Source organism: Esox lucius, chromosome 5, assembly GCF_011004845.1.
Source record: "Esox lucius isolate fEsoLuc1 chromosome 5, fEsoLuc1.pri, whole genome shotgun sequence".
Taxonomy (NCBI): Eukaryota; Metazoa; Chordata; class Actinopteri; order Esociformes; family Esocidae; genus Esox; species Esox lucius.
The window spans coordinates 23,116,689-23,133,457 of record NC_047573.1 but is presented as its reverse complement, the minus strand read 5'-3'; the positions used below and the strand labels follow the sequence as shown (position 1 = coordinate 23,133,457).

At 40.7% G+C, this 16,769-nt stretch overlaps 1 protein-coding gene across 3 annotated transcripts in view; it reads left to right on the top strand.

Moving 5' to 3' along the window:
- plekhm1 (pleckstrin homology domain containing, family M (with RUN domain) member 1) overlaps positions 1–15,200 on the top strand; it is a 33,748-nt gene extending 18,548 nt beyond the window's left edge. For 2 of the 3 annotated variants that reach the window (XM_034292022.1, XM_034292021.1), the window contains exons 8-13: positions 3,501–3,646; positions 3,814–4,007; positions 4,312–4,375; positions 4,583–4,740; positions 4,827–8,254; positions 13,810–15,200. In XM_034292022.1, coding sequence (XP_034147913.1) covers positions 3,501–3,646; positions 3,814–4,007; positions 4,312–4,375; positions 4,583–4,740; positions 4,827–4,935 — 671 coding nt within the window. In that variant the 3' untranslated portion in view covers positions 4,936–8,254; positions 13,810–15,200. The remainder of the gene's footprint in view (positions 1–3,500; positions 3,647–3,813; positions 4,008–4,311; positions 4,376–4,582; positions 4,741–4,826; positions 8,255–13,809) is intronic. The other variant, XM_029119939.2, reaches the window with a different exon arrangement.
- The last annotated feature ends 1,569 nt before the right edge of the window (positions 15,201–16,769 follow it).

Here is a 16,769-nt window from a genome sequence, read left to right as displayed (position 1 = left end):
TTATACACAGACACTAACTGCAATTTAAAAAGCCACTGGTTTGGGAAATTCACCTTTAATTGCAATTTTCACCTGTGTTTGTCACCTTGTGTGTCTGTAACAAGGCCAAACATTCAAGGCATTTTGATCAGGGCCATTTGGGTGACTTCTGTTATCATTATGATTTAAAAATGAGCCAAACAACTATGTGATGATAAATGGCCTCATATGATCACCATCCTTAAATCGTTTTTTTGCATGATCATATTTTCAAAATCAGTGCCAAAATGTCACTATTTCTGCCAGGGTATGCAAACTTATGAGCAGAACTGTATCTACACTCGCCTAAAGGATTATTAGGAACACCATACTAATACTGTGTTTGACCCCCTTTCGCCTTCAGAACTGCCTTAATTATACGTGGCATTGATTCAACAAGGTGCTGAAAGCATTCTTTAGAAATGTTGGCCCATATTGATAGGATAGCATCTTGCAGTTGATGGAGATTTGTGGGATGCACATCCAGGGCACGAAGCTCCCGTTCCACCACATCCCAAAGATGCTCTATTGGGTTGAGATCTGGTGACTGTGGGGGCCATTTCAGTACAGTGAACTCATTGTCATGTTCAAGAAACCAATTTGAAATGATTCGAGCTTTGTGACATGGTGCATTATCCTGCTGGAAGTAGCCATCAGAGGATGGGTACATGGTGGTCATAAAGGGATGGACATGGTCAGAAACAATGCTCAGGTAGGCCGTGGCATTTAAACGATGCCCAATTGGTACTAAGGGGCCTAAAGTGTGCAAAGAAAACATCCCCCCACACCATTACACCACCACCACCAGCCTGCACAGTGGTAACAAGGCATGATGGATCCATGTTCTCATTCTGTTTATGCCAAATTCTGACTCTACCATCTGAATATCTCAACAGAAATCGAGACTCATCAGACCAGGCAACATTCTTCCTGTCCAATTTTGGATGAGCTCGTGCAAATTGTAGCCTCTTTTTCCTATTTGTAGTGGAGATGAGTGGTACCCGGTGGGGTCTTCTGCTGTTGTAGCCCACCCGCCTCAAGGTTGTGCGTGTTGTGGCTTCACAAATGCTTTGCTGCATACCTCGGTTGTAACGAGTGGTTATTTCAGTCAAAGTTGCTCTTCTATCAGCTTGAATCAGTCGGCCCATTCTCCTCTGACCTCTAGCATCAACATGGCATTTTCGCCCACAGGACTGCCGCATACTGGATGTTATTCCCTTTTCACACCATTCTTTGTAAACCCTAGAAATGGTTGTGCGTGAAAATCCCAGTAACTGAGCAGATTGCTTAAATCACCTTTCTTTCCCATTCTGACATTCAGTTTGGAGTTCAGGAGATTGTCTTGACCAGGACCACACCCCTAAATGCATTGAAGCAACTGCCATGTGATTGGTTGATTAGATAATTACATTAATGAGAAATGGAACAGGTGTTCCTAATAATCCTTTAGGTGAGTGTATATCAACGTGGTCTTATTACTCGATAACTCTAACTCTTATTTATAGCTAACTGTATCAACCACCCCCTTTCAAAATGTTCACCTTTTTTGCCTTGCAGCCTGAAATGAAAACACAATCAGGCTTTTTCCGGTTGTAATTACACACATTGACCTACAATATCCAAGTGAAAAAAATATTCATCATCATCATCTTCTTCTTCCGGGGCCGAAGCTTATCCGGGGCCGGGTTGCGGGGGCAGCAGTCTAAGCAGGGATGCCCAGACTTCCCTTTCCCCAGACACTTCCTCCAGCTCTTCCGGGGGGACACCGAGGCTTTCCCAGGCCAGCCGGGAGACATAGTCCCTCCAGCGTGTCCTAGGTCTTCCCCGGGGTCTCCTCGGGGAAGACCTAGGACAAAAAAAAAAAAAAAATAATATTTTAACTAATTTAAATTAAAACCGTAACATATTGTATTTGAATATGCAAACTCCCCCACCCTGTTTGAATTACAAACTTACTGTGGTATAACCAACAACTTACCCGATCACACATCAAGATAATTGGGTTCCATCTGTGATCAATTGTAGTAGACTTTGATTAGTTAAGAATATAAGCGGTTAGTCCTAGAGGACTGCACTGCTTGTAGTGCAATTCAGCGCAAAGAATCCACTATGGGTGGAAAGGTACCTTCCATAGGTCTATGAGATAAAGTCAGAGGATGATATAAAAAGTTCAATTTCGAATACTTTATCTGTTGGAAGAATCCATTATCCCTTGAAGAATCCATTATCCCTTGAAGAATCCATTATTTAGAAGTGGAAGGTGTATGGCACCACCCAGACTTTTCATAGATCAGGCTGTCCCTCAAAACTGGATGACCAGGCGAGGAGGAGAGGAGGCTCCTTCATTTCAACTTTGAAGGAGCTTCAGGCCTTTATGGCAAATACTGGTCCGTGTGTGCCTGTGACCGCTCTATCATAAGCACTCCACAAATCTGGCCTCTATGAGGAGATGTCAAGAAACAAAAAAACACTCAATAAAGGCAACATTGAAGAAAAAGACTGTAAAAAATTCTTGAATAGAATCTGTGGCCCTCCCTCGGGAAGTAAAAAATGGGAATGTTGTTCACTTTTCAACTTGACCATGACCCGAGGCGCACCACCAAAGCAACCATGCATGGGCAATAGGACGGTGAATGAAGGTGAATGTCCTTGAGTGGTCTAGTCAGAGCCCTGACCTAAATCCCATCGAGAATCCATGGAATTACTTGAGTGCAGTCCATAAGCGGGTACCATTTAATTTGACTGAGCTTGAACAATTCTGCAAGGAAGAATGGGTAAATATTGCACAGTCTAGGTGTGTAAAGTTAGAGACGTGTTCCAAGAGAATCATGGCTGTAATTCAAGCAAAAAGTGGTTCCACTAAGTTTTAACTAAGGGAGATGTCCACTTATCCAAACAGGGTATTTTACAGTTTACATGTATTTATTTATTTTTTCCCGCTTGGGTGTTGTGGGTTGCTAAGTCAGATTTGGTGTGTTTTAATTTCATGCTAAGTCAACAAAAGGTGAACCTTTTTGAAAAGGGGGTGGTGACATTCTATTAACATAGTCTTATTCATAAATAACTGTATCAACATGATCTTATTGTTGGTTGTTGACAGGGTCGGTTTTATATTGCTAAATTAAAGGAGGAATGTGAGGTGTGGCAGATCAGATGTGCAGAGTGCAGAGCAGATGAAAACGAAGCGCATGATAATGATTTTTTCAATATTATGCATTCAGGGAAAGTTCTAAATATTGACAGATTAAATGCAAAGTTAAATATACTCTAAATGCATTTGATATAAATGCATGGATAAGTCACGCTTTAGACTGTTTCTGTAAATATCTAGTGCTTTCAGGCAATCAGTTGGCCTGAAAGCACCAGCATCACCCGTCTCTCCACCCCCCACTGCTGCTGACTAAACCTTTAGGGGAAACACTGCTGAGAAAACCATACCCTTACTGGGAGAGACCTTGTATTAATGCCCTATTCCTCTGCAGGTTGTCAAAAGCCAGTAGGCGTCTCTAGAGAGAAAGCCAGATTGTGTGAGTTCTCCGGGCTGTACTACTGCGAAATGTGTCATCAGGGCGACACCGCCATCATACCTTCTCGAATGGTGCACAACTGGGACCTCATGCCTCGAGAGGTGAGTCTTGTAAGGGGACACTTTGTGTACATCAAAAATAAGTAAAAAATAAAAAAATACATTTCACATTACTTCCTCATTACGTAACTTGTAACATGTTTTCATCCTAAACCAGTGTTGTTGTTTTTAAACTTCGGTTGATCTTTGCCCTGGTTGTGTAAATGTAGGTCTCCAGACAAGCCCTCAAGCTGTTGACTCAGATTGAATATGAGCCTCTGCTCGATCTAGAAAAACTGAACCCTGACCTTTGCGAGCACTCTGAGGCCATGTCCGAGGTAAACAGCCTCCGACAGAGAGTGCGTCTCCTAGGAGAGTACCTGTACCTGTGCCGCAGTGGTGCTTTGAGGAATATCCAATCAAGGTGCGTGCTTTCCACTTCTGTACGCTGTCTTTTTTGGTATTGCAAAATGTGATTATACGCCGGTTAATATTATGGTCCTGCTTTGTAATAACACTGGGCAAAGTTTTACATTTTATGGTCTTCAGACTATCTGGATTTTGGCTATCAAAGACTAAACAATTGTGTAGAAATACAGTTAACTGTTCTGTTAATTCCATATCTGCATTTTAAAAGAAGTGACGATCTGGATAGTGGTTATCTGGATATTTCCACAAAAGCCTTGCATTGCATTTTGTCTAACCATGACTTTGCGATTTCTTTCCAGGCTGGATGAAAGGACATACCTGTTAGAATACAGCCATACCTACAGTGTCATGGACTTGAGACAGGTATTTAGGCATTATCATCCAACCCAGGTTGCTGCCATGAAAGGCAACCAGCCTATTTATTGCTTTAATAAGGTTAACTCGCTTGATGATTTAAATGTGGCTCATTCACACTGATGCAGATCGCTACCACACAAACATTTTCAACCCGCTGAACCCCAACCATTATGTTATAATACTCATACATCGTCTCTTGTTCCCCGTGATCAGATAGCGGAGGGAACGTACGTGCCCTACCTAAATACGTTGATCCAGTTTGCCGCCAACCATGTTCACCACTGTGACCTTTGCACCCAGAGGGGCTTTTTCTGCCAGATCTGTAATCGCAGCGACATCATCTTCCCCTTCCAGTTTGACACCACTGTCAGGTATGTAGGTCACTTGCCCCCCCACCCCCTCCATCACTTAAACACACTGGCATGGGATCACCTACTCTTGTCTGTCTCCCACAAAGGTGCACAGATTGTAAGGCTGTATTTCACACAACCTGCAAGGCCCAGTCAGATCCCTGTCCGCAGTGTCTGCGTCGTCAGAGTTACCTTGAGAGAGATCTGCAGGACTAACACCTCCGCCCGGCCTGGATAGCAATGCGTGTCGCCCAGTTGGCTTCCCGTGGCTGCAGAGATGAATTAAATTACAAACAGCAAAAACAAACAGGAATTTCCTGTTTGGTTTCCTTTTTTTTTCTTTCTTTCAAGAACTAACCTCAAGTGCGATTAGGGAATGTGACAATAAGTACCAACTGCAGACCAAACATAACCAACGGAACTGAATGGCGTGACTGCCGGGATGTAATCAACTTGCACTAATATAAAGAGAGCTTTCTGCTATTGACGAACGTTCTTACCTCTCAGAACTCTCCATCTTGTGTCCAAGCCAAGAAATCCTATGAAGCATAGAATCCTGTAAAGGATTATGCCACAAATATTTTTGTTAATGTATGTTTTATATAGTTGTTTTTAACACACATTCTGGTTGTCATCATTGGGGACTTGTGGTGGGGTTTTCATTTTACTCTCATGTTTACAAGACACTGTAAATGTCTATATATTTCATACAAAACTTTCTGCAAAGTTCAAAGAAGCAAGTCACTCAAATGGAATATTTCTTTCTATCCTGTTCCTAAATAGCAAAAAACTGCACTTAAAAATATTGTCACACTTAGATCGTGCCTTTTTTTAGTTTGACTTAAGAATGTTCCATTTATTGTAGTACTGTGTAGCATGCACATCTAGTCCCAAAAAGCACATGAGGAGACAGTCTGTTTTAAGTCTTGTGGTGACTACAGTAAATAGTCATCAGTAAATTGTAACTATTGAGTTGCCATCTATCCATTCATTGAGATCATTGAGAAGGAGACTTTTGAAAATGGATTTAAATTACCACCATCCCCTAAGTTCTGAACACTTAAAGACACATTGTTTGAGCTATAGCTATTTATTGATTACATGCTTTTGGTTAAGGGGGATGCTCCACTTTACCCTGAAACTAGATATTTTGTTTCTCTCTTTCTAGTTCCAGGTTAGCATTGAAAGGAAGCTTAAAAACTCCCCAGCCATTCTGTTATTCCTATAGGTGTAATAAACCATATGAGATACCAGAAGGTTTAATAACAAAACTGATCATATGTGACGGGGTGGTTTATTCATGTTTTCAATGAGGACTTCTTGATATTCCTGAATATACTAAATAATTGTTGCTTGACACAATGGTGTGACTGTTTATTTCTTTTTTTATTAAATTGTTACAGCCAGTTCCTCTTAGAGGAATCATGAATTATTCAAAAGTATACAGTATGTTCGGTATATAAATAAAAAGGTTTTTAATGGATATGTATAGTGTAGAAAAAGAATGCTTACCCATTCCTTGGGACATTATGTAATTCTTGATGTTGTAAATGAAGGAAATGGTTGCAGAGATCGGTGGTTAGGTTTATAGCTCCATAGTTCTATACTGGAAGGAAACCATTTTAGAACATAACACTGCACTCTGATGGTTACTTTTGGTAATGTTCTGTTTCAACTGTGTTTTCAAATGTTCGTTTTATAAATACTCATTATATTACTGATGAACTTTTAGAATAAAGACATCAATAATGTTCATTCTCTTTCTATCATAACCACCCAAATAGTCTGCGTAAAGTGTGTTCACTCGTTTCACTAGGTTCTATAACATTAATAAATAAGGGTGATACATTAGGCTTGCTGTGTTTCATAGGGTTACCCTCAGGGGTTGGTTTAAAATAAAAAATTTAAGACGCATTGTCCTTTTTTCACTAATTGTTCTTTTTACCAATCAGATCAACTAATTTGCTGGGCTTCCTGTGTAAACACGGCAAATGTTGTTGAAATCAAGATACTACTAAAAAGACAACGGGATTTCTCACATGAGAAACATCTCACTGGAATATTTTTTTCTGGTAGAGGATGCAACAAGAAGCAGAACCCTTCTATTGCCCCACACAGACCAGAAAAAAATTACCCTTCTATTGCCCCACACAAACCGGAAAATGTTTTGCTAATGAGTTGTCTTGCAATACATACACAAAGTGGCACATCCAAGATGAAAGGAGGAGGCCAGTCTCGGAGTTGGCCACCTAGATTATTCTACGGTCTCTGCCGAAATAGCACCTCCCCGCAAAAAAACATTTCTAGAAGTGTTGCGAATCTACAGTGTACTTGATGCGTGCTTTTTGTATAGTCTATTCAACTTTATTTCAAAGGGGTTTTATTGACATGGGAAACAATTGTTTACAATGCTGAAGCAACAGAAAAATAAACATTTAATAGAAGTTGGAATTCACAAAGGTAAAGTAAATCCAGACTTAACATAACACACAAAATGAGTATGAATAAAGTAATTTCAAATGTTATATTCTTGGCTTTGTACAGTGGTGTAACAATGTGGAAATATTTAAAGTAGAAATGAGTGAAATAAACCGATCATTATTGGATGTGTACAATGTGGTTTGTTCTCCACTTGTGTCCTTTTCTCATGGCAGTGGGTCAAACATGTTGATTCTGTGATTAAACATTGTGGAGTTTAGCAATGTTAGAATTTGTTTTAGCAAATAATTTTCAGGTCTATGGAATTTTTGAGGAATATGTCTTAAGCCTGGTAAAACATAGGAAGTGGTGGTTCCTTTTCCACTTAATTCCATGGCCAGTATGCTTATTGTTCAGGTATTTCGTAACTATGAATTATCTGTAATGGGGAAAGGTAGAATTCCAATTTGTTCTGTTTTTTGGTTGATACTTTTCTGTGCATCAAATAGTTCTCTTTTTTTGTTTTCTTCTTGTGTTGCTGTCCTGGGGCTGTTGTTTAGTGTGTTGGAGTTGAAAACCAGCTGGCTGAGGAGTCTTTTTCAAGATAACTTGTCTGTAGATGAGGGCTTTGTCATGGAAGGTTTGAGAACCGCAGTCTAGGTGCTGCTGTAGATTTTCCTTTCTTGAGAAAAGAAGCACCAGATTTGATTTATAGGATCACAATGGTGAGGCTCAGGATATCGTTTGATAACATTTGTTTGTATTGTCAAAGCAAATGGAAAATAAGCAACTAATAGGAGTGAAAACCAAAATGAAATACAAGATCAGACATGACTAACAACATGCATTGTTGAACTTAGACTCCCGTCCAATAGGTGGCGATAAAGTGCAAACTAGGCCGTCATTTACGTTCTCTCTGTTTACGCGTTTAGCGTTCTAGCTACAAAAATGTCGAATATACAGCCTTTAAGTGTGTTTTTAAGCGAACGGTTAACAGCAGTTGCTGTAGAGATACACGCTGTAGTTCAAAAAACGATAGCCGGATATCAGGCTGAAGTTTTGCGTTCAAAAGAAGAGATTCAGCGCTTACGGATGCTACTGAAATTACAAAGAGCTGGTGAGTAATAGTCGGTAATAGTACCCAGCTAAAAAAGAGACCTGGCTTACGTAATACAGTTGTATAGTTTAGCTACAGAAAACGTTTGTTGAATCCCAAATCGCATACTACGTACTGCAAGTACATACTTCGGCGGTGATGATAAAGTACGTACTGTTCAGCATATAGTAACCTAGTATGCCAGTACTGGGACCGATTGGGACATACTACCTCGTCATAAAATTGCGTCTCAACATTAGATCATTTTGTCGCGCATTACCATCACGCCAAGTTTAAATATTTAGCGAGACACCATTAAGCGTTGTGTTAAACTGACTAATGTTTCTTATGAATTTTACTTGGACCAGAATAACATCTAAGAACTCTATGGCTTTTGCCGCTGGCCGTTTAAATAGCTTACAAGCCAGTAATACTAGTATCTTACTACTTGGAATAGTCATACGAATTGACGCCATGCTAGCGGGACTGAAGACGAACTTTACACTGCCAAAGCTATTTCATGGAACAACAACGTTCGTTTTTTCTATGTGAACGTCATTAATGAAATCACTATTAATATAGGTGACGATAACTGACTTTCTCGTCACGTGAAAAGACGAGAGAGTCCTGCAGGCTAAATACTTTTACACTAGTATTTAGCCTGCAGGACTGACGATGGCGTCATAGTCGTATTGTAATGTCATTAAATGAGGAAACCTTCAGAATAAAAGCGCCAATGTCAATATATTGCATAGTGTATAATTCGTTCTAAAGATGGTAAAGATAACTTGTTAAAAAGGTCCTTTCTAATGAATGCAAAGAGCAAGTAATAGAATTATATAGGTAACCACAATATTAAAGCATAAAATGTGCAAAACTCTGTCTGAATTTAGCCTATGCAAATTGCCTACTCCATTGGCTTCAGTACTAGACTATACCTGAATTCGGGATATTCACATTTCTTTATAAAAACTAGACATTGTGCGTCTACATTGTATTTGAAGACGTTGTGTTCGAATACAATTCACTTTTTTATTTTACCGAATTAAGCACATTGCAATGTATTTCAGTGATGGCTTTTATTTTTTTTTAAAGATCTGAGTTAGTGCTACCAGCATAATATCCTGATGCTAGGAGAACGGTAATCTCTTTTCTTGCGCAAGGGGATGTGGTCTACAGGTCCTGGTCGTAAAATCAGAATATCATCAAAGATTTATTTCAGTAATTCCATTCAAAAAGTGAAACTTGTATATTCATTCATTACACACAGACTGATATATTTCAAATTTTTATTTCTTTTTAATTGTGATGATTATAACTGACAACTAATGGAAATCTCCAATTCAGTATCTCCAAATATTTGAATATTACCTAAGACCAATACAAAAAAAATCATTTTAGAAATGTTGGCCAGCTGAAAAGTATGAGCATGTACAGCACTCAATACTTAGTTGGGGCTCCTTTTGCCTGAATAACTGCAGCAATGCGGCGTGGCATGGAGTCGATCAGTCTGTGGCACTGCTCAGGTGTTATGAGAGCCCAGGTTGCTCTGATAGTGGCCTTCCGCTCTTCTGCATTGTTGGGTCTGGCGTATCGCATCTTCCTCTTCACAATACCCCATAGATTTTCTATAGGGTTAAGGTCAGGCGAGTTTGCTGGCCAATTAAGAATTTGGGGTTTTCATTAGTTGTCAGTTATAATCATCAAAAGAGATAAACACTTGAAATATATCAGTCTGTGTGGAATGAATGTATACATTATACAAGTTTCACTTTTTGAATGGAATTACTGAAATAAATCAAATTTTTGATGATATTCCAATTTTATGACCAGCACTTGTATATTAGCCCATAAAGCATGCAAGGATGCATACTTCGAAAATCCACCAGAAATAATAGGGCGCAGGTCAGGCCGCAGGCTGTTAGCCAGCCTGCTAGCATAGTGGAGTCGGTCGATAGCATAGCCAGAGTAGTTAGTACAGCTTTGCCTATTGCCACTGTGACTCGTTCCAGGCTGAGAAAAGTTAAACAAGGTAGTGCTAACAAAAACAACCTTATTAAGATAAAGCCTTCCTCCGCCTCGGTCACAAATAAAAATACAAATGACTGTATCACCTCGCATCTCAAAATGGGACTCCTAAATGTTAGATCCCTTGCTCCAAAGGCAGTTGCCGTAAATAGATTAATCTCTGATCATAAACTAGATTTTATTGGTTCATGTGAAACGTGGCTAAAGCCTAATGAATTCACTGCCTTAAATGAGGCCTCTCCTCCTGGTTATACTAGTGATCATTTCCCTCGTGCATCCCGAAAAGGAGGGGGTGTCGCTAATATTTTTCAGACAGTAAATATAAATTTACTCTCAAACATATCACTGAGTATCATTCTGTTTTACCAATGAAAGTTAACCAGGCCGATAAATCGTTTTACATAACTACTATTTATAGGCCCCCCGGGCCATACACAATGTTCCTCACTGAGTTTCCAGAATTCTTGTACTATAAATTCTCGGACTACAAATAAATTCCTTGATATTCTTACAAGTTCGCTCATTAACGACAGAGTAGAAATAAATATGTAAACGATCAAATCGAGGATCTAAACTCAACACTGCGAAATGCATTAGACACAGTTGCACCACTAAAAACTAAAGAAATACGGAACAAGAAACTTGCTCCCTGGTACACAGACAATACTAGAGCACTTAGCAAGCCTCCAGAAAATTGGAGCGAAAGTGGCGCTCCACCAAGTTGGAAGTATTTAGACTAGCCTGGATAGACAGTACACTACAATACCGAAAATCACTCACATCTGCTCGATCAGCTTATTTCTCCAACCTGATTGAGGTGAACAAAAACAATCCAAAATGTCTCTTTGATACATATGCAAAGTTAACAAAAAAGCTAAGTTTAGCAAGTGAAGTGGGTCTTCACTTTAGTTGTAATGAATACATGAACTACTTTGATGAAAAGATCATCACCATTAGAAAACAAATAACTGACTCCTCCTTAAATAGTTATGGTCCTCAAAATCTCAGTTGTCCTAAAAATGTCCTGAACCTTCCTGACCAGGTGTCAATGGGGACACTTGAATTTTTAGATACGTATCACTTGACACTCGTACTAAATTTGTAATGAGTTCTAAACTGCTTATTTTCATCTTCGAAACATTGCAAAAATTAGAAACTTTCTATCAAAAACTGATGCAGAAAAATTAATCCATGCTTTCGTTACTTCTAGACTAGATTACTGCAATGCTCTTCTCTCTTGTTATCCAGACAAATTAATAAATAAACTTCAATTAGTGCTGCACAGGGCTGCTAGAATCCTAACTAGAACAAAATAATTTGAACACATTAATCCTGTCCTAGTGTCCTTACACTGGCTGCCTGTTAGGGTTAGGGCTGATTTTAAGGTTTTACTCTTAACCTAAAAATCAATACATGGACTTGCTCCTACTTACCTTGCTGAAATGATCCAGCCATACATACCTACACGTAACCTACGATCGCAAGATGCAGGCCTTTTAATTGTACCTAGAATTTCTAAACAAACAGCTGGCGGCAGGGCCTTTTCTCAGAGCTCCACTACTGTGGTTAGAAATGCAAAGTCAGTGCAAACTTTCAAGTGTCTACTAAAAACTCATCTCTACAGCACGGTTTATAATTAGGTGTAGCCTGGCCCGGGGGCGTGAAGGTGACCAGTAGGCTTGATACTGTCCACCCTTGCTGTCTTGCCAGGTGGGCTCTCGTCGCCACTGGGATGCCCTCCCTCCAATGCCTTTCGGGGGAAGAGTCACTGGCTTGTTGTTGTCTCTCTGTTGCGCACTTGTGCAATTGGGCTGTACGCTACTGGCAATACTTGGCCCTCTTTCAGGGGGGTTGCGGTTGGTGGGTATCCCTTTGGTTGATGCCTGGCAATGTGGGTGGATTGATTTCCTGTCTGTTGGGCCCTGTCCGGGGCCTCCCCCGGGTAGGGCCACAATGTCGCCGGACCCCCCGTCTCAGTTCCAAGGGGTTACGCTGCTATATTATTGTGCTGGGGGAAATGAGGAATGCACTTCCTAACTTTTCTCAGTCTCCTCCAGTTTTACATTTTAGGAGGAGTTGAGGTCCTGGTCCGCACCTGCGGAGTACCTGGTTTGGGGGGCCCGTTGCTGTCCCTGTCCTTGTCCACCTGGGTCATACTTTTGACCTAGTCTAAAATCGAATAGACTCTGGATTTAGCCCAGAGAAATTAATAAATTATTCCAATTGGACTCTTAATATCTCACCCGGCACAGCCAGAAAAGGACTGGCCACCCCTCTTAGCCTGGGTCCTCTCTAGGTTTCTTCCTAAAATTTGGCCTTCTTAGGGAGTTTTTCCTAGCCACTGAAATCCAACACTACTGTTGTTTGCTTCTTGGGGTTTTAGGCCGGGTGTTTTGTAAAAGCACTTTGTGACAACTGCTGATGTAAAAAGGGCTTTATACATAAATTTGATTGATTGATACACCATTCGGGAACATGTTGTCTAGGCAACTAATTAGAGACTATCAACCGTGTTTTTTTCTGGCAGGTTCTACCATCTCTGCAGACAGAAAAACTCTGAAGCTCTGTTAGTGGCCATCTCCTTGACCAATGCCCTTCTTGGCTAGTTAGTTTGTTTGTGGCTGGATGCCCAGATTTAGAAAGATTTTTGGTAGTTCAAAATTTCTTCCATTTCACAGTGATGGAGCCTACTGAGCCCCTGGGAACTTTAAGTGTTATCAATACTTATAATGACCTTCCCCAGATCTACGGCTCAACACAATTTGCAAATCTCTGAGATCCACAGAGATGTTCTCAGGCGTAATGGCTTGGTTTTTGTCATTCACTCTAAAGTGCGGGAGCTGTGTGTGCCTTTCTAAATCAAGTCCAATCAATTAATTTGCAACTAATGAAAGGACACAGGATGCATCTGAGCTCAATTTGGAGTGTCAGGGCAGTTCGTCTGAATACTTATCTACAAATTTCTATGAATGTGTTTTTGCTTTATCATCATAGGGCATTGTGTGTAGGTTGTCGGCAAAACATTTTTTATAATCAATTATAAAATAATTTTATTACATAACAGAATATGGAGAGAGTAAAGGGGTCTTTATACTTTCAGTGGGCAATGTAGGTCTTCGAACATGTGGCCTAAGGACATTTTTTTTTTTTTTTTACATTATTGCCTACATTAAGAGGCATGTTGCACACCCTTTTGTTCTCTAAGAAAATGTAAAAACTAATTGTTTTTCAGTATGCATGTTCACCTTTTTAATTAAATTGCTCCTCCATCCATACTCATGACCTAGACACCTCGTATCAACACTGCGTTTACATTTTTTTACAGCTTTTAAAGCCATATTTACCTAAGTTTCCAATATTTCTGGAGAGCAGTGTATATAAGATAACTAATCTACCTATCTTCCCCATGCGAAAACTGCAAAAAGAGAATGTACATTATTAATAAAGCTTTGAAATGGTAGATTGGCTGTTTGTATGGCTGGTGGTATGGGGCAGTGGTGTTTCCTTAGCAACCATTTGGATAATCCTTACTCCTTCCCTCTGTCCAGACCCTCAGTTACTCACCTTGCCTGCCGTGGATATTCGCCCTGCATTGGTGGAACATGAGCGGAAGTGTCTGGGCCAGACTGACTCGGAGCCCCTACCGATTAAATGGAAACAAGAGCCTAGTCTGTCATCCAGTGAGGACCATGGACAGATTGAGGAACTACAGTCTGACATTAAACAGTTTGTCATGTTCAGTCCTCTCTTTGATAAAAGTGGCCATGAACAGGAAGGCCCAGCTCATTCCTTACATCTTTACCAAGCCCCAGTTGAGGAAAATGGAGAGATGGATTCTCTTCCCAGCAACTCATACGAACAGGTGGAAACCGGGTCTGATGGAGAGGGCTACGGAGAATCAGAACCGACAACCAGCAACTACTGTTTTGCCGCTGAGGCTGTAAGCTTTGATGGCATGGGGAATGGAGAACAAAGGTCTCTGCATACGACCGAACGGGTCAGAAAATCTATGCAGTGGTCCCAACTGAAGTCGACTGGTCAAGGTCACTTCAAGGTCGCTGGCCCTAGCTGTAAGGTGTGTGGGAGGTCTTTTAACAAAATGGGTTCTTTGATGAAACATGTGCAAACGCATACAGGGGAGGAAGAACATGTTTGCGGTGTGTGTGGAGAAAGATTTGGGTCTACAGAACGTGTAACTGATCACCTCGAAACTCACAATGGAGCACAGTTTTGTCATGTTTGTGGTAAAAGTTTCAGCAAAAGTACCAAAATGAACAGGCATATGAGGACTCACACAGGTGAGAAGCCGTATCAGTGCCATCAGTGTGGCAAGGTGTTCAATCAGAGTGGAAATCTGCAGTTGCACATGAGGAGCCACACAGGGGAGAAACCATATCAATGCTCTGTCTGTGACAAATGTTTCATCACTAGTTGTCACCTGACTGGTCATATGAGGACTCACACAGGGGAGAAACCCTTTGTTTGCACGGTATGTGAGAAATGTTTTAGTGACAGAAGCACGTTAAGCAAGCATCTTACAGTTCACACTAAGGATCACACCACTGTTAGGACAAACCTATGAGAATGCCTATGAGAAAATACATGTTCCTTGTGAGTGGGTGAAAAGGCATCTTAGTTTCCTGGACAGCGATCTACTTCTAAGGCATGACATCAAGAGACTTGTATTAAGAGGCTGTACTCGGATGACACTCACTGGGCCTTCCTTCACTGTTTCCCCTCGTCTTGTAGTGTCTCCCTTATAGTGTCTAAACTGGATTGCTTTTGTACATTTAACTGCTGTCAATGTTTTGCTGCTTTTCATTTCATTCTTTCACTTTAGATTGAAGCTACAGTTAGTGTGTGCTATATTGTCATGTATATTGTCATGTAAATATCTTAGCCGGTGTGGTAATAAAATGCATTGAGAGAAAACTGGAAACACTGATATGACCGTATATTTCCTTATTCCTCTCGTATATAGTTAAAGATCATTTGAGGCAGGGGTGTCAAACCGGTTCCAGGGAGGGCCGAGTGCCTGCAGGTTTTTGTTTTTTCCCATAAATTGGTTCCCAGCTCAGGTCTAAACAACCAGGTGTGGGTAGAAACTAACCAATTAGTGACCAAATTAATCAAGTACAAGGTGAGAGCGAACCTGCTGACACTTTGCCCTCCACGGAACCGGTTTGACACCTGTGATTGTAGGCATACTTACGTTTTACTATATGGTGTGCAGTGTCTATCTGGTGTGTAGTTCTTAACTAACTTCCAAGCAATTGCTTGGGTTGAGTGTGTTCTGTAGAGGTTTTACGTGTGTTTGCCCATTACTCATCAAAGAAACGTTGTAAATGAGCTCTTTGACTGCATTTATAATGAACGTTTGGTCACAACCCTCAATTATCCTCCTCCTTTCAGAAGTAAGTATTACCTTGTCATTGGCACTTTTCACTGGAATTGAATGTTATTACCATTAGTGTCGGAAATGTTTTGTCTAAACCTACATACACTGTTAACTCTTTCTCAAATTCTTTGTTTTAAAGGCTGAATTAAGAAACGAAGATGAGGCATGCAACAGAGGAATCCTTTTAAATCAAATAACTGTCCTACAGATAGAAAATAGAATGCTGAAGGAGAACGGCCAGTTCCGGACCAGTATCAGCACCAGGATCGAAACCGAGAATCCACATCTGGTAACTTTTATAAAAGTTATAGGTTGCCAGATTTGATTTCTTATATTCTTTTTAATATAAAACATCACATCTTTGATGTCTAAGAAGTGTTGTCCATTTCAGACTCACACTGGAGGAGGGATAATGGTTGTCAGAGGCAGCGCTCTGCCACGTCGATCATTCACACCACCGGAGACTTTCAAACGGCCTTCTCAAATTGTTCTTCTCAAAGGAGGAGATGGCGGAGAGCAGTCTCAGAGGAAACAGGTGTAACGTCCACAAGAACAGTCCTGTCAAGAAGGTCCTCGACACCAAATTGCATGAACCTTCCCACTGAATGTCTGAGGATTTGTTGGCGAGGTGCACGGATGATCCAAGGTTTCTGTATAGTTTGGGCATTCCTTAGTAGAACACTGCTCCCTATGGCTTTCCGGCAGTAAAATGCGGGGCACGTATTTGAGGGTACAAGGTGGGTCCCTTAAAAGCCTGATGTTCCATCTGCTCAAACCTGTCCATATCCCATCCATTTTCTAGAACCATTGGACATTTCACCTATGCATATCGTGCTGAGCATCGTAACTGTAACAAATTTTCCAGAATGGAAATAGCCTGTCCCACGTTCTCTTCTACCAAAATTGCGGGGAAATCTGGACATTGGCTGAGATTCGGTTTTAGTTTCCTTTTTTTCAGGTTTCCTCCGATGTCTATGATGGTTGAGGGTCCTCACTTAGGCCTGAACCTGGTCTAGTGCTGGGCCAGGTTCGAGAGGTGGAGGAAGGATAACTTGAGATAACAAAAGCACCCCTAGGCCAAGAGACCTGAATGTCTTCAAACTGTGGAAT